At 48.5% G+C, this 24587-nt stretch overlaps 1 protein-coding gene across 9 annotated transcripts; it reads right to left on the reverse strand.

Annotated features, from left to right (window-relative positions):
• On the reverse strand, positions 1-19028 carry LOC112608910 (nucleoside diphosphate kinase B). Of its 9 annotated transcripts, XM_025361015.1 has the most exons (8): positions 18893-18990; positions 16801-16930; positions 11714-11815; positions 10212-10324; positions 4877-5006; positions 3521-3622; positions 2107-2219; positions 1-258 (listed from the first exon to the last, which is right to left on the reverse strand). In XM_025361015.1, the coding sequence occupies exons 2-8, from the start codon at positions 16924-16926 to the stop codon at positions 141-143; spliced, it is 804 nt and encodes a 267-aa protein (XP_025216800.1). In that variant the 5' UTR covers positions 16927-16930; positions 18893-18990; the 3' UTR covers positions 1-140. The 9 variants fall into 9 exon arrangements, with proteins under 9 accessions (XP_025216800.1, XP_025216803.1, XP_025216805.1 ...); XM_025361022.1 differs by lacking the exons at positions 1-258; positions 2107-2219; positions 3521-3622; positions 4877-5006 and adding exons at positions 9423-9753; positions 18111-18341 and having other exon boundaries at positions 18893-18975; XM_025361018.1 differs by lacking the exons at positions 10212-10324; positions 11714-11815; positions 16801-16930; positions 18893-18990 and adding an exon at positions 6132-6184.
• Between the last annotated feature and the right edge of the window lie 5559 nt (positions 19029-24587).

A 24587-nucleotide genomic window follows, 5' to 3' on the forward strand; every position in this document is an offset into this window, starting at 1 on the left:
TCCAGCTTCCAAAAACTTTATTGGCAAACATGCTCTATAAAAGAATGATCAATCCTGTTGCCTCTAAGTCAGTGGAATGAAGAGCTGTGTCCAGGGACACACCATGCCGTGCTGAAGGAGATTGCTGCTATGTCCACCTCTTATTCATAGACCCAGTCATGAGCACAAGACTTGTAGTCAACCAGTTCTTCAGGCTTAAACCATAGGCTGATTTCTTTTTCAGCACTTTTTACTGAGTCACTGCCATGAATGATGTTCCTAAGAAAGAAAACAATTACTAGTTGCCATGTTTTAAAGTGCAAAAGTCTGTTTAATGGGTACCGCAACGGATAGCCACTCCAGACTTTTTCAGCCATATTGCCACTTGAAGCAGCAGACCAATTTATACCCCCAAAGCACTTCCTTTTAAAAGCAGCTATACAACTGTAAAGGTGCTTGATTCAAAACATTCCTTGTTTCAACTGTATTACGCTTCCAAGTCTGGCCTCCCCATCAAAAGAGTGTTTGTACCCCAAGACTGCTGATGACATAAAACACTCCTCCTCAAATTTTGGAAAATACAGTAATATTCAAACCCACTCCAGATCAACATCCCAACTAGATATGATGTATGCGTTATCATAGGCCAGCTCTGCTGCATTTTCTTTTTTTTTTTTTTTTTTTTTTTTTTTTTTTTTTTTTTTTTTTTTTTGAGACAGAGTCTCGCTTAGTCGCCCAGGCTGGAGTGCAGTGGCACGATCTCGGCTCACTGCAAGCTCCGCCTCCCGGGTTCACGCCATTCTCCTGCCTCAGCCTCCCGAGTAGCTGGGACTACAGGCGCCCGCCGCTTCGCCCGGCTAATTTTTTGCACTTTTAGTAGAGACGGGGTTTCACCATGTTAGCCAGGATGGTCTCGATCTCCTGACCTCGTGATCCGCCCGCCTCGGCCTCCCAAAGTGCTGGGATTACAGGCGTGAGCCACCGCGCCCGGCCTGCATTTTCTTATAACACTGATTTGCAAAGCCCAACCATGACATAACACTGCTTATTAATAACAATCCCTTTATTCCACTTGAACCTCACAAGTTTGTAAAGGTTTTGAACTGACTGTGTAGAGGTGAGGGAAATCAAAAGGTTAAATGTCACACCTATGGACAAAGTACTCATGGATATGGCTAGAACGCTTCCCTTCTCCACACCTAGCATTTTCTGCTGTGCTACACAGGAACTACCACATACAGCCCCCTTGTTGTCTCGCTTAAAATTAAGTAACCTAGGGAAGAAGCTATGTGTGAAAGCTGTTTTGTTTTGTTTTGTTTTTTGAGACACAGTTTCGCTCTTGTTGCCCAGGCTGGAGTGCAGTGGCAAGATCTTAGCTCAATGCAGCTTCCAACTCCCGGGTTCAAGCAATTCTTCACCTCAGCCTCCTGAGTAGCTAGGATTACAAGCATGCACCACCATGCCTGCCTAATTTTTTATTTTTAGTAGAGACGGGGTTCATGTTAGCCAGGCTCCAGGCTGGTCTCAAACTCCTGATCTCAGGTCATACACCCACCTCGGCCTCCCAAAGTGCTGGGATTACAGGCATAAGTGTGGCCTGAAAGCTTTTATACAATGATAATCACCACCTAATTTAAGAGTTTGGGCCAGGCATGGCCTGAGCTTTTATACAATGATATACCCAGCCTGAAAGTTTTTATACAATGATAATCACCAACTAATTTAAAAAGTTCAGGCCAAGTGCGGTGGCTCATGTCTGTAATCCCAGCACCTTGGGAGGCCAAGACAGGCGGATCACCTGAGGTCAGGAGTTCGAAACTAGCCTGGCCAACGTGGTGAAACCCTGTCTCTACTAAAAATACAAAAATTAGCTGGGCGTGGTGGCATGCACCTGTAATCCCAGCTATTTGGGAAGTTGAGGCAGGAGGATCGCCTAAACCTGGGAGGTTGCAGTGAGCTGAGATGATACCACTGCACTCCAGCCTGGGCGACAGAGGGAGAGTCCGTCTCAAGAAAAAAAAAAAAAAAAAAAAAAATTCACAGATTCTTCTGAAAGTAGGATGCACCTGATGTCTGCTTTAAATGGTGTTGCATAAAAGTCATCCACCCTCCTGTCCCCGGACTTACCTGCCAACCTGAATGCAGAAGTCCCCACGAATGGTGCCTGGCTTAGAATCTGCTGGATTGGTCTCCCCAAGCATCACTCGGCCTGTTTTCACCACGTTCAGCCCCTCCCAGACCTCAGAAGTGTGAAAATGGATTTATAATCAGATCTGCCACTCAGGACAGGTAGTGTCTAACATTTACTCCTACCTGACAGGACACATCAATGAGACCAACCAGTGACATGATTATCAGCTAACCCCAGCAGAGAGTAGGGGCCTACCTAAAAACTCCATTCCAAATGTATTGCTAGGATTCAAAGAAAGGTCTGCCCAACTTGGGGACTTCCCAGTTTAGCTGAGACAGAGATAAACAATGTTGAAGAATCCTTATGCAGCCATCAACACAGAAAAACTAGTTAAGAAAGGAGAACATGGCCAGTCTGGAATAGGGTTAGTGGGAAGGGCATCGCAGAAGACTGCTGGAACAGGGAAAAGAAAGACTAACATGCAAGGGTCAGGATTCCAGGGAAGAGCAGAAGGAAGAAAAAGGGGAACGGGAAATAGGTCTACTTTCTCAACAATTTCACTGCCTCCCTATTTTACTCTCTCCTATTCTTTCCACTCCCAATTGGACATTAGCACCATCCAGAAGAAATTGCTTCTAGTATAGGATTTGAGAACTTCTTAAATACTTACATTTGAATTTTTCATGAGAAAATAGGAAAAATTTTTTAATCTAGGAAACATTAAGGTCTAGAACACTTGTCAAACAAGAAATTTAATACCTTTTTTTTTTTTTTTTTTGAGATGGAGTCTTGCTGTCACCCAGGCTGGAGTGCAGTGGCGATCTCGGCTCACTGCAACCTCCACCTCCCAGGTTCAAGTGATTCTCCTGCCTCAGCCTCCTGAGTAACTGGCCTCCTAACTGGGATTAACTCCTGGCCTCAGGTGATCCACCCACCTCAGCCTCCCAAAGTGCTGGGATTACAGGCATGAGCCACGGAGCCTGGCCCGGAAATTTACCATTCTTGTAGGCAGTGAGATTCTATTTAACCCTCGAAAAATTTACCTGAAAACATCCTTCCCTTATCTTTTTTTTTTTTTTTTTCCTTTGTTGAGACAGAGTCTCGCTCTGTTGCCCAGGCTGGAGTGCAGTGGCACGATCTCAGCTCACTGCAACCTCCGCCTCCCCGGTTCAAGCAATTCTCCTGCCTCAGCCTCCCGAGTAGCTGGGACTACAGCCGTGCACAACCACACCCAGCTAACGTCCTTCCCATTTCTAAGGTCTGATTTGCTTTCTCCTCCCAAGCTCCTAGTTGCTCAGTTAACTAACTTCAGCAGGTTCCATTCATAAAATAATTTAGCTGAGGGAGATGTCTAAAAAAGAACACCGAGCACTTTTTCCCCATTTTCCCTCATTCCCCACAACCACTCACCATGGCCACAACCGGCCCCGAGTTCATATACTTCACCAGCCCGGGGAAGAACGGGCGGTCTTTCAGGTCAACGTAGTGCTGCTTCAGGTGTTCCTCAGAGGCCTGGCATTGGAGAGGACGCGCCAGTTAGGAGCTAAGCTGGAAAGACTCCAATCCCATCCTCTGAACCTCCCATTAGCAAGTCCGGTTTTATGTTCTAGCCCACGTTCATAAGCGGTGTGTGGAAATATATACATACTCACACAAATATTTTTTAAATCCCATCCAAACCATGAAACTAATGTCATTTTAACAGAAAGACTGTTCTTTTTTGCTGCGTTGTTTTGGTTTGTTTTAGGAGACAGGGTCTCCCTCTCATCACCCCGGCAGCGATGCATGGCTCACTGCAGCCTCAACTTCCAGGGCTCAAGTGATTTTCCCACCTCAGCCTCCCAAACAGCTGGAACTACAGAGGCCCCCAACCATGCCCAGTTAATTTTTCTTTTTTTTTCTTTTTTTGTAGAGACAGGGGCTTGCTATGTGGCTCAGGCTGATCTCCAACTCCTGGGCTCCACCCACCTCGGCCTCCTAAATTGCTGGGATTATAGGCGTGAGCCCCGCGCCTGGCCAAGACTGTTCTAATCGTAAAGACACCCTCATACTGTCAATGACATTAGGGGTTTTGTAATCCTAAGAAGTAGGTGGTTTGAAGATCTAGATTTAGAGAATTAAATTTTAGCTGCAACTGAAGTACATATGTCAGGTCACATGCCAGGCAGAGGTCACATTAAACTCCCCTGGGCTACTCACAATGCCCTTTTAAATATTTCAGACCTTTCAGAACATTCTCTTCACCGATGAGCCTGGTTGAATTTCAGTACTTAGATACTTATCCCTAAGTGTAGGGATTCAGATCTGTGCCCCAAATTTAATGTGGAAAATATAGTTCCTACCCTATGCTAAAGGAGGAGCACCGCACTGGAATTCGGAGTTTCAGACTAAAGCAAAGGACACTCTAAGAATCCATTCCGTGCCTAGGTGGACCCGCGTGGGCAGGCGCAGGGGGTCTGGGGCACGGGGTTTCTCCGCTCCCTGCTGCCTCCCTGCGGCCGGTGGGCAGGTGGCTGCCCGCGAGAAGGAAGCCAGACCCGGAGGGCGAGTCAAGCTACCCGCGCTTCACCTTCCCAAGGGCGTCTGTCCCCACCGCCCCGGGAAATGGTCGGCGGGCCAGAGCCGCCGTGGGCGGGGGCAGAGGGCAAAGGGATTCTCGCGGCCGCGAAATGGATTCGGAAAGGAAACGCGGACAAACCGCCGCCGGGAGGGAAAAACACCCGCGAGCCGGCTGCAGCGGGGGAAGGGGAGACGGGGGCGAGTTACCCGGAGGAACTTCATGGCCACGAGGCGGAACCCCTTCTGCTCGAAGCGCTTGATGATCTCGCCCACCAGGCCGCGCTGCACGCCGTCCGGCTTGATGGCGATGAAGGTGCGCTCGAGGTTGGCCATGGTCCTGCGAGGCGAGAGGTGCGGTCAGGGTCCGGGAGGAGGCCACGTGGGCGCCGCCGGGCCCGCCTCCCCCACCACGCGCGGCCGCGGGGACACGTGGCTTCCCGGGTGCTTCCGCCCCGCGCAGGGCCGGCGTCACTCTGCGGAGTCCGAAGGCCCGCGGGGCGCAAGCGGCAAAGGAATCTCCCGCTCCAACCCCGCGCGAGACCTGCGGGAAATCGGGGGACGCCCACAGACCGGACCCACCTGCGGCCGCGCAAGCGGAAGAGGGAGCCGGAGGAGTCGCCAAGGGATGTGCCCCACCGCCTTACCGGGAAGCTGGAGGGGCCGGGTGGCGGCGCTGCGCTGCGAGAGCAGAGAGCTGGAGCGACCACCACACCCGGGAGCCGGCAGCGGAGGAGGGGCGGGGGGCGGAGCGCGACGTGGCCACACCCCGGAGGACCTAGCCTCTCAACCCGCAGGAACGCCCCACCCGCCTGGCCTGACGCGGCCCGAGAACCGTGCCCACGCCCAGCCGGGGCGCGCCCTCGCCGGGCAGTGGTCGAAACGAATCCAGAGACAGGAATTGATTCCTTCTCCACCTGGACGTCCTATGAGTTCAACTACGCACGTCCCAAAGCCCACTCCTCACCTCTCAGTACTTCCCGTGACCCCAAAAGCTCCTACACACACACACACAGAACCTGCTCCTGTGCTCGAGTTCTCTACCCCGTCAAGGCCATCTGCTGCTTTCACCATCCGCCCGAGCACTGGCATTAACCTTGACTTGACTCTCCCTCCCCGCCGTGTACCCACAGTCCTTCTCCCTACCTCTGAAATCCAGCCTTCCCTCCCCTCTGCTTGAGCCCTGGTTAAGCCTCGGCCTCCCAATGGGCCTCGATCTTACCTCTGCCGGCCTCGATCTCACCTCTCCCCGCAAACTGGGAGCCTCGCTCAGCACCTGAGACGGCCATCTGGTCCTGCCCCTGCCCTGCCTTGATGACTCCCCCTCCTACAGGATGGCGTTCAGACTCCTTAGCGAGATGCTCTTTTCGCAGGATGCCCTGCTGCCTGGCTGCAGCCTCCCCACCTACATTTCCAGCCCCAATCAGCTGCCCCCTCCCACCCTGAGATAGGGATCCCTGCCCACCTGGCACTAAAGTGCGGTCGAGCTTTCCAGTTCACCCTGAGGCGCGCCCCTGGACCCTGAGGAAAGTCTAGACCGTGTCATAGAGATCAGGCCTGTCATCAACCTGTACACACTTCCTATTTGCAGTGTGTAAACTGCAAACAAGCTCCCTTTGGTGATGCCCAACTTCCCTGGGGTGGTCACGAGCCCCTCTCAGCACCTGCAGCACTGACTGACAGCCGCACAGCAGTGGTACTGCCCTGACATGGTGGGCGCCCGCTTGCTTCCCCTCAGGACTCTGAGCTGACCACAGCAATCATGCCATCACCCGAGTGCCCCTACCACTGCGCTGATTACCTGTCACTGGCCAGATAGATGACAACCTGGCCTCTATTACACCTTATCTGCTTTCCAAAATTCTAGTTACAGAGCATTAGCCCAGCAGACATTGACAATGACTGTCATGCGCCCTCATTTGGGGGCACTATTTTTTGGCTTCCATCTGAAGCACACTCTCATTTGGATTACCAAATGTCAACTGTGGAAACAGCTCTGGAAATTTCACGGACTTTTCTCTGTCTAGGGGAGAGCTATCTGCCCCTTGGTCAGGTCACTGATGGCTACTTAGGGTACAGTCAGGACCACCCCTCTGCTTTCACCTCTTCTTTCCTTCCTGGGAAGACTGTCCTTAACTGGGGAGGCTGTAACCCTCCAGCTTCACTACACACATGTTCATTCCCCAAGTCCAGGTATGCTCATCTCACGCCCCAAAACAAACAGGCCACACTTTGTGTAAAATATTAATAGAAATTCAGGCCAGGTGGAGTGGCTCACACCTGTAATCCCAGCACTTTGAGAGGCCGAGGCGGGTGGATCACGAGGTCAGGTGTTCAAGACAAGCCTGAACAACATGGTGAAACCCCGTCTCCACTAAAAATACAAAAATCAGCCGGGCATAGTGGCGCATGCCTGTAATCCCAGCTACTCAGGAGGCTGAGGCAGGAGAATCGCTTGAACCCAGGAGGCAAAGGTTGCAGTTAACTGAGATCGTGCCACTGCACTCCAGCCTGGGCAACAGAATGAGAGTCCATCTCAAAAATTTAAAAAAAAAAAAAACATCATCTCGCCCTCATCTGTCCATAAAGGCAGCCCACCCCAACTATCCTCTTCTCCCCGCTCCTGAGAAGTCCCTTCCCCTCTATTGCCTCTACGGAAGCCAGATGAACAGGAAAGATAAGAAAACCCTCAGCGGGCAGGCGCAGTGGCTCACACCTGTAATCCCAGCACTTTGGGAGGCTGAGACAGGTGGATCATCTGAGGTCAAGACCAGCCTGACCAACATGGTGAAAACCCGTCTCTATTAAAAATACAAAAATTAGCCGGGAATGGTGGCACACGCCTGTAATCCCAGCTACTCTGGAGGCTGAGGCAGGAGAATCGCTTGAACCCAGGAGGCGGAGGTTGCAGTTAGCCAAGATCGCACCATTACACTCCAGCCTGGGCGACAAGAGCGAGACTTCATCTCAAAAAAAAAAAAAAAAAGAAAGAAAAACCCTCAGGCTGGGCACGATGGCCCACGTCTATAAGCCCAGAACTTTGGGAGGCCCAGGCAGGCAGATCCCTTGAGCCCAGCAGTTGGAGACCAGCCTGGGAAACATGACGAAACCCCATCTCTACAGAAAATACAAACATTAGCTGGGCGTGGTGGCACGTGCCTGTAGTCCCAATTACTCCAGAGGCTAAGGTAGGAGATCACTTGGGCCCAGAGAGGTCAAGGCTGCAGTGAGCTGCTGTGATCACACCACTGCACTGCATCCTAGGCGACAGAGTGAGACCCCGTCTCAAAAGAAAAAAAAATTTTCAGTTTCCCTTGCGGCTAGATGCAGCCATATGCCTAAGTTCTAGCCAATGGGATGTAAGAGGAAGTGGAGGTTGTAATTCAGAGATGTCTCTTTAAAAGGGATACTTCTTCCACTTCCTTTCCCAACTTGCAGGAACATGGGGTGGTAATCCAAGTAGGACTGATTAGAAGGAACCAGGTGTGTGTAGACCACCTTAAAGATCAGAGCCTTACCACTATGACCACCTCTACTGAGTAGTTAGGGCTTTTTTTTGAAGACAGGTCTCACTGTGTCACCCAGGCTGAAGGACAGAGGTGGGATCACAGCTCACTGCTCCAACCTCTGGGGCTCAAGCAGTCCTCCTACCTCAGCCTCCTGAGTAGCTAGGACTATAGGAATGTGCCACCACACCCGACTAATTTTTAATGTTTGGAAGAGATGAGGTCTCACTCTGTTCCCCAGGCTAGTCTCAAACTCCTGGGCTCAAGCAATCCTCCTGCCTTGGCCTCCCAAAGTGCTGGGATTATAGGCATGAGCCACTGTCCAAAGTGCTGGGATTATAGGCATGAGCCACCGCACCCGACCACACTTGAACTTTCAAATGAAAGAGAAGTACATTTCTATCTTGTCTCCATTAAAGCAACCAAATCAATATCCTAACAAATCAAAGCTACTTACAAGACCTCCTGCTTCATTTGAGGCCATCCCAGGGACCCAGGCCTACTGTCTACCTAGCTTTTCTGATTTTCGGAGGAATTACAACTTCCCACACTCCCCCATTCACTGAATCCCCAAGAGCTTCTCAAGAACAGGATGGATATGTTTTTACTTAAGAGACTGGTCTCACTCTGTTACCCAGGCTGAAGTACAGTAGCATGATCATGGTTCACTGCAGCCTTGAACTCCCGGGCACAATCCTCCTGCCTATTGTGCCTTCCCCATAGGTAGAACTAGAGGTGTACAGCACCAGAGCTAATTTTTCTTTTTTTTTGTAAAGTCAGCGTCTTGCTATGTTGCCCACGCTGGACTTGTAACTGGCCTCTAGCGATTCTTCCCCTCAGCCTCCTGAATAGCTGGAATTAAAGGCATGAGTCATTGTACCCAGCCTAATTTTTTTTTTTTTTTTTTAGTGAGACAGGGTCTTGCTCTGTTACCCAGGCTAGTCTCCCACCTCAGCCTCCCAAGTAGCTGGTATCACAAGCACAAGCCAGCACACCCAGCCCTCATGTATTATTTCTGATGAATCCTCTGCACCTAGTCCAGTCTTGGCCATGTAGCAGATGCTCCATAGATGCCTGTTGAGTAGCTCCGTGCCAAGAGTGGAAGGGACGCAGGGGTTAAGAAGGGCAGGCAAAGAATGCCTGTGTGTATGTGAGATCTCAATATAAATAATTTTTATAGTATTTACATTCTCTATTAGGTCAGGTTATTCAGTGTACATGAAAAGAAGAAAAAAAAATACAACAATACAAAGTAACCAACTCAATGAATCCTACATTGGGAGGAAGCATTTTAATCAGATGGTAGGGGATGGTAACACTGTACAGGGAGCACTCACAGCTCCAAGAGCTTCCTTCCAAATTATGACGAAGTTCCTTTAAATAACTAGATTTCCTAGAGCCTGGTCCTCTGCCCATGGGAAGGAGGAGAAATGGATGTGAAAGCATTGTGGCCTGCTCTCCTGTCATTCATAGATCCAGTTCTGAGCACAGCTCATGTAATCTACCAGTTCCTCAGGGTGAAACCACAAGCCGATCTCCTTCTCTGCACTCTCCACGGAATCACTGCCATGTATAATGTTCCTGGGTGGAGAAAGAGACAGTCACATGACCAAGACCAGAAGGATTAAAATGCGCCCATTGCCAGAAATCTACAGCCACAGCAGCATAAAAGCTGAAGCTCCATGGACATTAGACCATGTTAAAAGAAAAAGTCTACAATGGCCATTCATGTAAGGGTGAAAAATGCCCTCCCCACGTTCAGCCCTCCCGGTCACACTGGTGCAAACAGTAAGAGCCTTCAGGAAAGACTGTGGCCAGCAAAGTGTGTTGTACCAGGTTCTACACTTCGTGTAACGGAGGTACAACTACAGTGATTTTAAAAACCAAAGCCAAACGCCAACTTAAGGGGGAGGAAAACAATAAACTCCGATAAAATCAACCTGCATATGGTATCATGTCTACCTCCAGCCTCAGAAACCCAAATCCTTGTGGCAACTAAATCAGATTTTGGAAAAAGGGGGAAAAGAGCAAAATCTCACCTGCCAACTTGTATGCAGAAGTCTCCACGGATGGTCCCAGGCTTGGAGTCCGCAGGGTTGGTCTCCCCGAGCATGACTCGGCCTGTCTTCACCACATTCAGCCCCTCCCAGACCTCCAAGGACAGAAGAAGATATGGTCAAAGAAGAAAACCCATCTCAGCAGAAAATCTGGCAACTATTAATCCAAAAATAGGAAAAAATAAAAAGGCCCCTTAACATGACATTCATTCACTGAACAAATATATAGAGTATCCACTTATTCCAGCACTAGGGATCCTGGTCTCCCTGCCCTGATGCTTGCCTTTCTACAATGTACTCTCCATTCAGCAACCAGAGCAGCCTCCTTAAAATGCCAAGTGTGGGCAGGGCGCAGTGGCTCACACCTGTAATCCCAACACTTTGGGAGGCTGAGGCGGGTGGATCACGAGATCAGGAAATCAAGACCATCCTGGCTAACACAGTGAAACCCCGTCTGTATTAAAAATACAAAAAAATTAGCCGGGCGTGGTGGTGGGCACCTGTAGTCCCAGCTACTCAGGAGGCTGAGGCAGGAGAATGGCGTGAACCCAGGAGGCGGAGCTTGCAGTGAGCCGAGATTGTGCCACTGCACTCCAGCCTGGGTGACAAAGCGAGACTCCATCTCAAAAAAAAAAAAAAAAAAGGCCAAGTGTGAAGTGTCCCATAGCTTCCCAGCACTCAGGAACTACATGGTCAACACACCCCTAAGAGAGGAGGCCCCTGCCCATGCCTCTGAACTCTTCACATCCCAACTTCCCTCCCACCCATCAGGCTTCGGGCATTTCAATTCTCCTCCCATACTTGAAAAAGCCAAGCTCATTCCCACCCTGGGACCTTTGCACATGCTGTTTGCTTGGCTGGAAATGTTTTTCACTGTGATTCTGTACATAGCTTGCTGCTTCTTTTTTTTTTTTTTTTTTTTTTTTTTTTTTGAGACGGAGTCTCGCTCTGTCGCCCAGGCTGGAGTGCTGTGGCCGGATCTCAGCTCACTGCAAGCTCCGCCTCCCGGGTTCCCGCCATTCTCCTGCCTCAGCCTCCCGAGTAGCTGGGACTACAGGCGCCCGCCACCTCGCCCGGCTAGTTTTTTGTATTTTTTAGTAGAGACGGGGTTTCACCGTGTTAGCCAGGATGGTCTCGATCTCCTGACCTTGTGATCCGCCCGTCTCGGCCTCCCAAAGTGCTGGGATTACAGGCTTGAGCCACCGCGCCCGGCCATAGCTGGCTGCTTCTTGTCATTCAGATCGCAGCTTAAAAATTGCATTCTTTGATCATCCAACCTAAAGTGATCACTTGCTACTCCTATTCATTTCTGGGCCTATCACTAACCTATGTCATTTCTGAAGCCTATCACTAACCATTAGCTGATATATGAAAACAGATATCTATTTGGTCTCACTCATGACTGTATCCCCAGTGTCTAGAAGAGAGCCTAGCGCAGACGACAAGCAATGCATACTTGGAGTATCTCACACAGGCACACTCACCATGGCAACTACCGGCCCTGAATGCATGTATTTCACCAGGCCGGCAAAGAACGGACGGTCCTTCAGGTCAATGTAGTGTTCCTTGAGAAGGTCTTCAGAGGCCTATTCAACAGGACGGAGAATGAGAACGGCCCCAAACCATCTAAGAACATACAATCCATGTAAATCCCCCTCACCCACCCTGCTATGTAAAACATGAGTGGTTGGGCTCACTGATTCTGTTATAACCCAATTCATTCTCCACACTGGAAGGGAGCAGTGACAGGACTAAAAGTACTTCTCCAATTTTATATCAATTGTCTCCCTATTGGCATTGACTGACAATAAAACCACAGAACATTAAAATTAAATTCAGCTATCTCATTTTTAAAAAACTCAAACTCCTGGGCTCAAGTTCCTCCTGCCTCAGACTCCCAAATAGGTAGGACTGTAGACACACACTACCAGACTTGGCTAATTTTTTTTAATTTATTTATTTATTTTGAGACAGAGTCTCCCTCTGTCATCCAGGCTCGAGTGCAGTGGCGCGATCCTGATTACTGCAACCTCCACCTCCCAGGTTCAAGTGATTCTCCTGCCTCAGCCTCCCAAGTAGCTGGGATTACAGATGCCCGCCCACCATGCCCAGCCAATTTTTGTATTTTTAGTAGAAACAGGGTTGTTGGCCAGGCTGGTCTCAAACTCCTGACCTCAGGTGATCTGCCTGCCTCGGCCTCCCAAAATGCTGGGACTACAGGTGTAAGCCACCACGCCCAGCCATACCTGGCTAATTTTAAAAAATTATTTGTAGAGATAAGGTCTTACTATGTTGCCCAGGCTGGTCTCAAACTCCTGGACTCAAGTGATCCTCCAGCCTCAGCCTCCCAACGTGCTGGGCTTACAGACGTGACCCACCATGCCTGGCCCTCAACCATCTCATTTTAGGCAGGAAAATCAACAATACAATAAATTTCCATTCCCAGAGCAAACCCCAAATAAAATGTTAGAAGGACACCAGGGAGCAAGTCTTGGCATTTGATGAGCAGCAAACTAAACCAGGCCATTACCCAGGGATGCTTCACGTTTACTCAGAGGATAAAAGCCCAGCGTGATGACCGTGTGATTCCCAAAGGTATCTGCAAATCACCCAAAAGTAAATGACATCTAGCAATACATAATTCTGCTGAAAAATGAAAAATTAGCCGGGCGTGGTAGTGGGCGCCTGTAGTCCCAGCTACTCAGGAGGCTGAGGCAGGAGAATGGCGTGAACCCAGGAGGCAGAGCTGGCAGTGAGCCGAGATGACACCACTGCACTCTAGCCTGGGTGACAGAGTGAGACTCCATCTCAAAAAAAAAAAAAAAAAATTAATTAGAAGTTCTCATACTGCAAGGCTAATATGTGGGAACAAATCACGTTAGCTAGAGAACAAACCATCTGCTTAACAGTTTCAACTCAATTTGGCTGTGTTCTCTCTTGTACTGCATATATGCTTGTTCAAATCTAACAGGGTCCCATGGTTTTTCCAGCTCTGTGGTACTGCGCTGTATGACGTGTATCGAACACATTAGAGACACACACAAATGTGGAGACTGGCAGCCCAAAAGCCCCATCATTCAGCCACCAGTTATCACTTGCCAAAGTAAAATTATATGGCCACGTAATCATTCTGTGGTAGGGATCCAACCCTCGCCCTGTCCTTTCCTAGCCAAATGGAAGACTTTTGTCGTGAAGTCTCCTAACAGACACTGAGGTGACCCTCCCTTACCAGAATACTCTTTTAATTCTATTAATTGGTTCCAATTATCTTTTTGTTGGTTTTGTTGTTTGTTTGTTTTGAGACAGCGTCTCTCTGCCACCCAGGCTGGAGTGCAACGGCATGATCATAGCTCACTGCAGCCTCACACTCCCAGGATCAAGCAAGCCTCTTGTCTCAGGTTCTCAGTAGCTAGGACTACAAGTGTGCACCACTACACGACTAACTGATTATCTTTTTTTGAGATGGGGTCTTGCTCTGTTACCCAGGATAGAGTGCAGTAGCTCGATCTCCACTCATTGCAACCTCCACCTCCCAAGTTCAAGCCATCCTCCCGCCTCAGCCTCCCTGGTAGCTGGGACTACAGGCATGCACCATCACACCCAGCTAAACTTTGTATTTTTAGTACAGATGGGGTTTCACCATGTTGGCAAGGCTGATCTCGAACTCCTGACCTCAGATGATCCGCCCACTTTGACCTCCCAAAATACTGAGATTACAGGTGTGAGCCAGCACACCAGGCCCTAACTGATGATCTTTAGTCTGCCAAGCAGATCATAGGCTTTTTTAAGGGCTTGGGGGTTGGGAACCTCAAGTTCTCCTTTGCTTCCTACCTCCACAGCAGATTTAAATAGCCCTTTAGAGTCATGGCAGCTATCCTTCCGTCCATTCTTCACCAAACCCATATATCCTTAATAGGAAATTCAATGTAAAGGAGAAAATGTCTGCACTCAGGGGTCAGAGAGACTCAAGTTAAAATCCCAGCGGCATCACTGTATGCTATCAGGCACATCACTGAACCTCTTCAAGCCTTAGGTTGCTCATCACTAACAACCACGAACACAGGAGGAAGTACTTCTCAAGGCTGGCATGAAGACTAAATCAGGAAACATATGTGCCCAGCATATGGCAAATGTCTGATCAACAACACATTCATTTCATGTTACCTTCTGCTGTGATCTATATGTGTCCCCAAAAGTTCACATGTCGGAAATTTAATCCTCGATGCAACAATGTGGGGAGGTGGGGCCTAATGGGAGGTTTTAGGTCATGAGGGCTTCACCCTCATGAATAGATTAATGTCTTATCTCAGGAGTGGGTTTGTTATAAAATCAAGGTCAACCCCCTCTTGCTCTCTCTCTAGCTCTCTCTCACTCTTGCACTCTCTTGCCCTTCTATTCTGTTATGGGATGATGCAGCAAGAAAACCTACATTAGATGCCAGCTCCTAGAGCTTGGACACCACATTCTCCTCTCGGCATGAACATCAGTCTACCCTCTTTTACGTTAAAGCAGTTTTCTTTTCTTTTTTTGGAGATGGAGCCTCCCAAAGTGCTGGGATTACAGGCGAGTCACCGCACCAGCCCTAAAGCAATTTTTCTAAAACATCACATAGTAAGTAAATTGAAAGTCACACTAAAATTTAAAATGTCCTAGAAAGGTCCAAAATTGATGCCCTTTTAGGAAAACATACTATCCCCTATTTGATTTGAGAATTGGAATTTTTTTTTTTTTTTTTTTTGAGACAGAGTCTCCCTGTTGCCCAGGCTGCGGTGTGGTGCAATCTCGGCTCACTGAAACCTCCACCTCCTGGGTTCAAAAGCAATTCTTTTTTTTTTGGAGATGGGGTTTCGCTCTTGTTGCACAGGCTGGAGTGCAATGATGCGATCTCAGTCACTGCAACCTCCACCTCCCCAGTTCAAGCAATTCTCCTGTCTCAGTCTCCCGAGAAGCTGGGATTACAGGTGCATGCCACCAAGCCTGGCTAATTTTTGTATTTTTAGTAGAGACGGGGTTTCATCATATTAGTCAGGCTGGTCTCCAACTCCTGACCTCAGGTGATCTGCCCGCCTCGGCCTCCCAAAATGCTAGGATTACAGGCGTGAGCCACCGCACCTGGCCGGTTCAAGCAATTCTTTTTTTTTTTTTCTTTTTTCTTTTGAGACGGAGTCTCGCTCTGTCGCCCAGGCTGGAGTGCAGTGGCGCGATCTGGGCTCACTGCAAGCTCCACCTCCCGGGTTCACGCCATTCTCCTGCCTCAGCCTCCTGAGTAGCTAGGACTATAGGCGCCCGCCACCTCGCCCGGCTAGTTTTTTGTATTCTTTTTAGTAGAGTCAGGGTTTCACCATGTTAGCCAGGATGGTCTTGATCTCCTGACCTCGTGATCCGCCCGTCTCGGCCTCCCAAAGTGCTAGGATTACAGGCTTGAGCCACCACGCCCGGCCGGTTCAAGCAATTCTTATGTCTCAGCCTGCCAAGTAGCTGGGATTACAGGTGCCCGCCCTGACACCCAGCTAATTTTTGTATTTTTAGTAGAGATGGGGTTTCGTCATGTTGGCCAGGCTGGTCTTGAACTCCTGACCTCAAGTGACCAGCCCGCCTTGGCTTTCCAAAGTGCTGGGATTACAGGCATGAGCCACTGTGCCTCGCCCAGCCAAGAATTTGAATTCTTATCTCTAGAATGTGTTTAAAGAGGGGTTACTGGCCGGGCGCGGTGGCTCACGCCTGTAATCCCAGCACTTTGGGAGGCCGAGGCGGGCGGATCACGAGGTCAGGAGATCGAGACCATCCTGGCTAACATGGTGAAACCCCGTCTCTACTAAAAATGCAAAAAATTAGCCGGGCGAGGCGGCGGGCGCCTGTAGTCCCAGCTACTCGGGAGGCTGAGGCAGGAGAATGGCGTGAACCCGGGAGGCGGAGCTTGCAGTGAGCCGAAATCGCGCCACTGCACTCCAGCCTGGGCGACTAAGCGAGACTCTGTCTCAAAAAAAAAAAAAAAAAAGAGGGGTTACTGGTCAATCAATCCCTTGCATTTATCAGAAGATTGCTTTGTAAGTAGCTTGCAGGTACATCTGCCCTCTGCTATTTCAGGAGAACCTCCCCAAAACCAAAACCATAGTTTTCCTCCACAAGCTCCTATGGTACCTAATAAATGCTAGACAATAAGCATTGATGAGTGTCTAGTAATTGATGATGGAAGATTTTCTTGCTAAAAAAACAACCTGTCTCAAAGGGGGAAAAAAATCTTTCTAAAATTACCTGCTCAGGAAGCTCAAGACCAAAAACTCAAACATGCTCAGCTGAGTCACAAATTACAGCGATGCAGTCATATGTGGAACTCTGCACTGCTTTTCCCATAGCAATGCACCTCATATTACAGAGACTATTTTGGAAAATCCTAAATGTAGCCAAACGCTAGGGCACTGAGGTGTTTCCAGGTCTCTAGATACTTGTGTCCACTCTGTCCACTCTACCATGAAGAAGTTTAAATAAGAAAGCCGGGGAGAAACAGGTTAATCACAGTGTTCTCCTATACTATGAAGAAATCAAAATGGGAACAATGAAGTCCACTTACTTGCATGAATTTCAGACCAACAAGGCGGAATCCTTTCTGCTCAAAACGCTTGATAATCTCTCCGACAAGACCCCGCTGGACCCCATCGGGTTTGATCGCAATGAAGGTACGCTCACAGTTGGCCATGGTCCTGGGGATAGGCAGGTAGAGGAATGAAACGGCGCTGAATCACTTGCCTACATCGTCATCCTTCTCAAGCGGATTATCCCATAAAGCTGGTTTAAATCTGTCAGGTCAGCTGCAGGCCTCCCTCTGGTAAAAACCCAATTCCTCCCCAGTCCCCTCATCTATGAACTAATATGTCAATGTGGGAAAGGATCCAAAAGCAAGGACTATAATTTCTATCCCATTTGATTTATTTTATTTTGGTTTTGGTTTTTGTGGTTTTTTTAGAGATGGGGTTTCGCCATGTTGCCCAGGCTGGTCTCGAACTCCTGTCCTCAAGTGATCCACCCACCTCAGCCTACCAAAGTGCTGGGATTATGGCCATGAGCCACCACACCCAGCCCTTTTTTTTTTTTGGTATGGGGTCTTGCTCTGTCGCCCAGGATGGAATGCAGTGGCGCGACCTTGGCTCACTGCAACCTCCACTTCCCAGGCAAGCTATTCTCCTACCTCAACCTCCTGAATAGCTGGGACTACAGGCGCGTGCCACCATGCCCAGCTAATTTTTGTATTTTTTTTTTTTAAGTAGAGATGGGGTTTCACTATGTTGGCCAGGCTGGTCTCCAACTCCTGATCTCAAGTAATCCACCGGCCTCAGCCACCCAAAGTGCTGGGATTACAGGCATGAGCCCCGTGCCTGGCCACCATTTGATATAATAAGCTTCTTTTAAGCATCTACTGTGTACCAAACACTGTGGTGGAACTAGGATACAGGAGGTAAAAACAATCTTTCTCAGTAATCAAACTTGGGAGAAACTACACTGATAAAAAGTTTTACTTATGTGAAAGTGATGTCTGGTACAAAGCAGTAAGAAATAATAGTTTGACTTAATGCCACATCCACAGCATTAGGGGTTTTAGAGAATGTATCTTTACAACCCCCTTCACTTTACAAATGAGGAAACAGGACCAGAGCACCAGAATGAAGGCCAAAACCCAGCATTCCCAACCCATTAATCCATTCTTGTAATGTATGCTACACTTTACAATGCAAAGAATATTTTGACTAGCCAATAAACGGTGGGGTGTGGGAGAGCTACAGACATTAGGAATACCTGATACGGGACATCATACTGAAAGGAAGCCTAGAGAGTACCTATTCTGTCCAGATCCCTCATTTTACAGAAGACTGGCTCATGACCTACCCTGTATCACATCTTGAGATGGGAGGCCCCTCGCCTTGAAAGACAATCTCTGATGTACACAGCAGCTCCACCTATTGGCCCCACCTTCCTGTCCTTTAGTTAACCTCTTCTTACAGCATCTTAGCACTGTAGCCCAATTTTCTGTTTGTGTGTCTGCCTCCCCACCGGTCTCTGGCCTGCATACCAGGCTGATTTACTCCTGTGTAGGTCTATGGTACCTAGCCATAGGGCCTAGCAGTCAATAAGAGCAAAGAAAATCATTTATCATCACTCTGCAACTTCCAAAAAAAAAAGAGACAAAGCCCAAAGACTGCGGAGAATCGCCCGATGGGGTGCGGGGCAAGAATATTGTCCAGGAGAAAACAGGACTAAAGCGCCAGAAATAGATCCTAAAAATGTCCCTCCACATCGATCCCGGTGACACAACGGTAAGCACTCAGTCCTTGCTGAATGAATGACACACACGCCCGTCATTTATTCAGCAAGGCCTTATAGAACGCCAACTCCGTTCCCGGCACTGCTCTCGACAGAGACAAATAAGGCACAGCCCTGTCGTCGCGGCCTGACAAGAAAGGCGGCCCCCGACAAAGGCGAGTCCATGTGGCATGGGACGTGCGCCGACCGGTCTGCACTTGTCCACAGGCGCTCCCTGCCCCTCCTCCCATCCGATCCTCCTCGCCGCCTCTTAGAGCTGAACTGACCTCTTCACTAACTCCTCACCTAACTCTCTCCCGCGACTACACTCCTCTCCTTTCCCTCTCAGGATCCCGAACACCTCTTACCCTTCCAGCCGCTTAGGCTTGAACTCTGGCTGCAGCCGCCGGAACCCGAAACGCGCCGGGGACCCACGTGGTTCGCAGCACTTGCACACACGGAACGCTTCTGCGCAGATCCGCTGCCGGAGAGCCCATTTTGCAGAACACCGCTCGCCCACGCTTCCTCTTGGGAGTAGGCAGTCATTCTAGGGAACAACTTTCTGCTGTTTAACTTCCGGCGCTAGCTTTTTCAGACCTTTCCGGTTAGCTGCTTGCTTTCTTCCCTCCACCCCCAGGTTGTCTGACTCACTTCCTTTGTTCGCGAGCAAATTGGCTTCCCGAGAGGTGGCGCTCACACTTTGCATGACGTCCAAAAAGCGCCTGACCTAGAAGTAAACTTTTCGCTCCTGCTTTGTGTTTATTCACCTTTTCTAACCTGTCAAGCAAAAGATTTTATTGAATACCTACTATGTGGACGCATTATTCTAGGACTTAGGGATACAACAGTATGCTTTCTTGGAGCTTCTGGGAGGGATAGGAGTATAGGAAAACTAAGCAAATTAATATGTAATAGATCTCATTATGTAAGTGCTGTGAAGAAAAGGCCAGAGAAATCTCTGAGGAAGTGATAATAGAATGGATCTGCATGAAGTGAGCGAGCCAGCCCAGTGATTCCCTGAGAGCCAAGTATTACAGTGGATATCGAGTGGTAGAAAATGCCGTTAGAATAGAGCCAAATCTTACGTTGTGAGATGCCAATACGGATTTTGCACAAGGCATCACATCATCACTGACATACTTTTTCAAAAAAACATTCCCACTGCTCTCAGGGGAGAGGTACAAAAATGGAATCAGGAGCCTTTTCAACAAATGATGCTGGGTAAATTGGACAAATATAGACCCAAAGAACCTCAACCTAAACCTCACACCTTATACAAAATTCACTCAAAATAAACCATAGATTTAAACATAAAACAATAAATCACTGATGGGGAAAAAAAAGAGTTAAAAAAAAATTATCAGGACCTAGGGCCAGGCAAATAGTTTTTAGACGACACCAAAAGACCAATCTATAAAAGGAAAAAGTTGATAAATTGGAACGTACTGAAATTTAAAACTTTTGGCCTAGCACGGTGGCTCACGCCCGTAATCCCAGCACATTGGGAAGCGGTGGCGGGATGATCACTTGAGCTCAGGAATTCGAGACCAGCCTGGGCAACATGGTGAAACCCCGTCTCTACTAAAAACACAAAAATTAGCTGGGCGTGGTTGCAGGCGCCTGTAGTCCCAGCTACTCGGGAGGCTGAGGCAGGAGAATCGCTTGAACCCGGGAGGCAGAGGTTGCAGTGAGTCGAGATTGCGCCAGGGCACTCCAGCCTGGGTGACAGGGCGAGACTCGGTCTCCAAAAAATAAATAAAATAAAATAAATAAGTAAAATTTCATTATTCTCCTGTTTTGTTTTGTTTTGTTTTTTTCTTTTTGAGACCAAGTCTCGCTCTGTCGCCCAGGCTGGAGCGCAGTAGCACGATGTCGGTTCAGTGCAAACTCCGCCATCTGGGCTCAAGCGATTCTGGTGACTCAGTAGCTGGGACTACAGGTGCCTGCCACCACGCCCAGCTTTTTTTTTTTTTTTTTTTTTTTTTTTTTTGAGGCGGAGACTCGCCCTGTCGCCCAGGCTGGAGTGCAGTGGTGTGATCTCAGCTCACTGCAACCTTCGCCCCCCGGGTTCAAGCGAATCTGCTGCCCCAGACTCCCGAGCAGCTGGGATTACAGGCGCCCACCACCACACCTGGCTAATTTTTGTATTTTTAGTAGAGACGGGGTTTCACCATGTTGGCCGGGTTGGTCTCAAACTCTTGACCTCGTGATCCGCCCACCTCGGCCTCCTAAAGTGCTGAGATTACAGGCATGAGCCCCCACACCCTGCCCTAATTTTTGTATTTTTAGTAGAGACAGGGTTTCGCTATGTCGGCCAGGCTGGTCTCGATCTCGTGACCTCAAGTGATCCATCTGCCTCAGCCTCCCAAAGTGCAGGGATTACAAGCATGAGCCACCGTGCTAGGCCTTTTATTTATTTATTTATTTATTTATTTATTTATTTATTTATTGAGCCGCAGCCTTGCTCTGTTGCCCACGCTGGAGTGCCTTGGCAGATCTCAGCTCACTGCAACCTCTGCCTCCTGGGTTCAAGCCATTCTCCTGCCTCAGCCTCCCGAGTAGCTGGGACTACAGGCACGCACCACCACACCCGGCTAATTTTTGTATTTTTAGTAGAGACGGGGTTTCACCATGTTGGCCAGGCTGGTCTCAATCTCCTGACCTCAGGTGATCCATCCACCTAGGCCTCGCAGAGTGCTGGGATTACAGGTGGGAGTCACTGTGCCCTGCAGAAAAGAAATTTAAAACCTTTGCCCTGTGAAAGACCTTTTGAAGGGACAAAAAAACAAGCTAGAGTGGAAGAAAATATTTCCAAACCACATATCAGATAAAGGCCTTCTCTTCATTTGAAGATTTGAATATTTGAAGAACTCTGAACACTCAACAGGTTAAAAAAATCCAATTAGGAAATAGGAAAAAGACATGAATAGACATTTCATTGAACAGGATATACAGAGGCAAGAAAGCACATGAAAAGATGTTCAACATCATTAGCCACCAGGGAAATTCAAATTAAAACCAAAATCAGATACTACTACCTGCTTACCAGAATGCTATGATGAAAAGTAGTGATACACCAAACGCTTAGGAGGTATAGAAACTGGATCCATATTACTGGTAGGAATGTAAAATTGTACAGCCCCTCTGAAAAAGTTTGATAGTTTCTTATAAAACTAAACATGTGCTTGCCATATGACCCAGCCATTGCACTCTTGGGCGTTTATCCAACAGAAATGAAAACTTGGCTGGGCGCGGTGGGCTCACGCCTGTAATCCCAACACTTTGGGAGGCCGAGGCAGGCGGATCACAAGGTCTGGAGTTTGAGACCAGCCTCGTCAATATGGTGAAACCCTGTCTCTACTAAAAATACAAAAATTAGCCAGGTGTGGTTGTGGGCGCCTGTAGTCCCAGCTACTCGGGAGGCTGAGGCAGGATAATGGCATGAACCCGGGAGGCGGAGGTCGCAGTGAGCCAAGATCGCGCCACTGCACTCCAGCCTGGGCGACAGAGCGAGACTCCGTTTCAAAAAAAAAAAAAAAGAAATAAAAACTTATGCTCTGTTCATACAAAAACCTGTGCACAAATGTTCATTGTAGCTTTATTTGTTATAACTGAAAACTGGAAACAACCCAAATGTCTTTCATCATGTGAATGGTTAAACAAACTATGCTATATCCATACCGTGGAATGCTACTCAACAAAAGAAAAAAATAACAAACTATTAATACATGCAATATACATAATTCCCTTGGATAGATTTCAAGGGAGTTATGCTGACTGAAGAAAAGCCAATCATAAAAAGTTACATATTGTATTGTTGCATTTATTTAACATTTGTGAAATATTAATAACATAAGTATAGACATGGAGGATAGACTAGTTTAGTGGTTGCCAGAAATTAGAGATAAGGGAAAGGGCCAGGTATGGTGACTCTCACCTGTAATCCCACCACTTTGGAAGGCTGAGGCAAGAGGATCCCTTGAAGACAGGAGCTCAAGACCAGCCTGCACAGTATAATAAGATACTATCAGAGGCTTTTGAACCAGAGCAACTCCATCTTAAATAGGGGCTGGGTAAAAAGAGGCTTAGACCTACTGGGCTGCATTCCCAGGAGGCTAGGCATTCTTAGTCATAGGATGAGATAGAAGATCCACACAAGGGCTGGGCATGGTGGCTCATGCCTGTAATCCCAGCACTTTGGGAGTCCGAGGTGGGGGATTACCTGAGGTCAGGAGTTTGAGACCAGCCTGGCCAACATGGCGAAACTCCGTCTCTACTAAAACTACAAAAATTAGCCTGGCATGGTGGTGCACGCCTGTAGTCCCAGGTACTCGGGAGGCTGAGGCAGAAGAATAGCTTGAACGCGGGTGGTAGGGGTTGCAGTGAGCTGAGATCGCACCACTGCACTCCAGCCTGAGCAACAGAACAAACCTCCGCCTCAAAAAAAAAAAAAAAAAGGCGGCCGGGCGCGGTGGCTCAAGCCTGTAATCCCAGCACTTTGGGAGGCCAAGATGGGTGGATCACGAGGTCAGGAGATCAAGACCATCCTGGCTAACACAGTGAAACTCCGTCTCTACTAAAAAAATACAAAAAACTCACCGGGCGAGGTGGCGGGCCCCTGTAGTCCCAGCTACTCGGGAGGCTGAGGCACGAGAATGGCATGAACCTGGGAGGCGGAGCTTGCAGTGAGCTGAGATCAGGCCACTGCACTCCAGCCTGGGCGACAGAGCCAGACTCCGTCTCAAAAAAAAAAAAAAAAAAGATCAACATGAGACACAGATTACAAAGACCTTGGTGATCAAACAGTGGTAAAGAAGTTGGTCAAATCCCACCAAAACCAAGATGGCAACAACAGTGACCTCTGGTCACCCTCACTGCTCATTATATGCTAATTATAATGGATTCACATGCTAAAAGACACTCCCATCAGCACCATGACAGATACCATGGAAACGACCAGAAGTTACCCTATATGGTCTAAAAAGGTGAGGAGCACTCAGTTGGGGGAGAGGGGAAATTGCCCATCCCTTTCCCAGAAAACTCACAATCCACCCCTTGTTTAGCATATAATCAAGAAATAACTGCTCTGCCTGTAGAGTAGCCATTCCTTTACTTTTTCTCTTATTCCTTTACTTTTTCTTTTTTTTTCATATGGAGTCTCCCTTTGTCTCCAGGCTGGAGTGCAGTGGCAGGATCTCGGCTCACTGCAAACTTCGCCTTCTGGGTTCAAGCAATTCTCTGCCTCAGCCTCCGGAGTAGCTGGGATTACAGGAACCCACCACCACGCCCAACTAATTTGTGTATTTTTAGTAGAGACGGGGGTTTCACCATGTTAGCCAGGATGGTCTCAATCTCCTGACCTCGTGATCCACCCATCTCAGCCTCCCAAAGTGCTGGGATTACAGGCATGAGCCACCGCGCCCGACCTAGTCCTTTACTTTCTTGATAAACTTGCTTCCACTTTATGGATTTGCCTTGAATTTTTTTTTTCCCACCTCAAATTCTTTCTTGTACGAGATCCAAGAACCCTCTCTTGGGATCTGGATCAGGACCCCTTTCTGGTAACAATACCGTCGCTCCAAAAAAAGGAAGAAAATGTTTTTAATTAGCTGGGCATGGTGGCACATGCCTGTAGGCCAAGCTACTCAGAGGAGGCTGACGCGTAAGGATCGATTGACCCCAGGATTTCGAGGCTACAGTGAGCCATGATCACGCCATCGCACTCCAGCCTGAGTGACAGAGCAAGACCCAACTCAAAAGAATATTAAAATGAGGCTGGGCCCAGTGGCTCACGCCTGTAATCCCAGCACTTTGGGAGGCCAAGGTGGGTGGATCACAAGGTCAGGAGATCAAGACCTAGCTAACACGGTGAAACCCCATCTCTACTAAAAAAAATACAAAAAGTAGCCGGGCATGGTGGTGGGCGCCTGTAGTCCCAGCTACTCGGGAGGCTGAAGCAGGAGAATGGCGTGAACTCGGGAGGCAGAGCTTGCACTGAGCCAAGATCATGCCACTGCACTCCAGCCTGGGCGACAGAGCAAGACTCCATCTCAAAAAAAAATA

The sequence above is a fragment of the Theropithecus gelada genome, chromosome 16 (genome assembly GCF_003255815.1).
Source record: "Theropithecus gelada isolate Dixy chromosome 16, Tgel_1.0, whole genome shotgun sequence".
In the NCBI taxonomy this organism is placed as follows: Eukaryota; Metazoa; Chordata; class Mammalia; order Primates; family Cercopithecidae; genus Theropithecus; species Theropithecus gelada.

Excerpts from the sequence above, each read along its gene's own strand:
- LOC112608910 (XM_025361015.1), bottom strand. The coding sequence starts at position 16,926 with ATGGCCAACTGTGAGCGTACCTTCATTGCGATCAAACCCGATGGGGTC. Across the intron at positions 10,325-11,713 it reads CAGGGCCGGTAGTTGCCATG|GTCTGGGAGGGGCTGAATGT; the intron begins GTGAGTGTGCCT and ends CTGTCCTTGGAG. Across the intron at positions 2,220-3,520 it reads CGGGGCCGGTTGTGGCCATG|GTCTGGGAGGGGCTGAACGT; the intron begins GTGAGTGGTTGT and ends CACACTTCTGAG.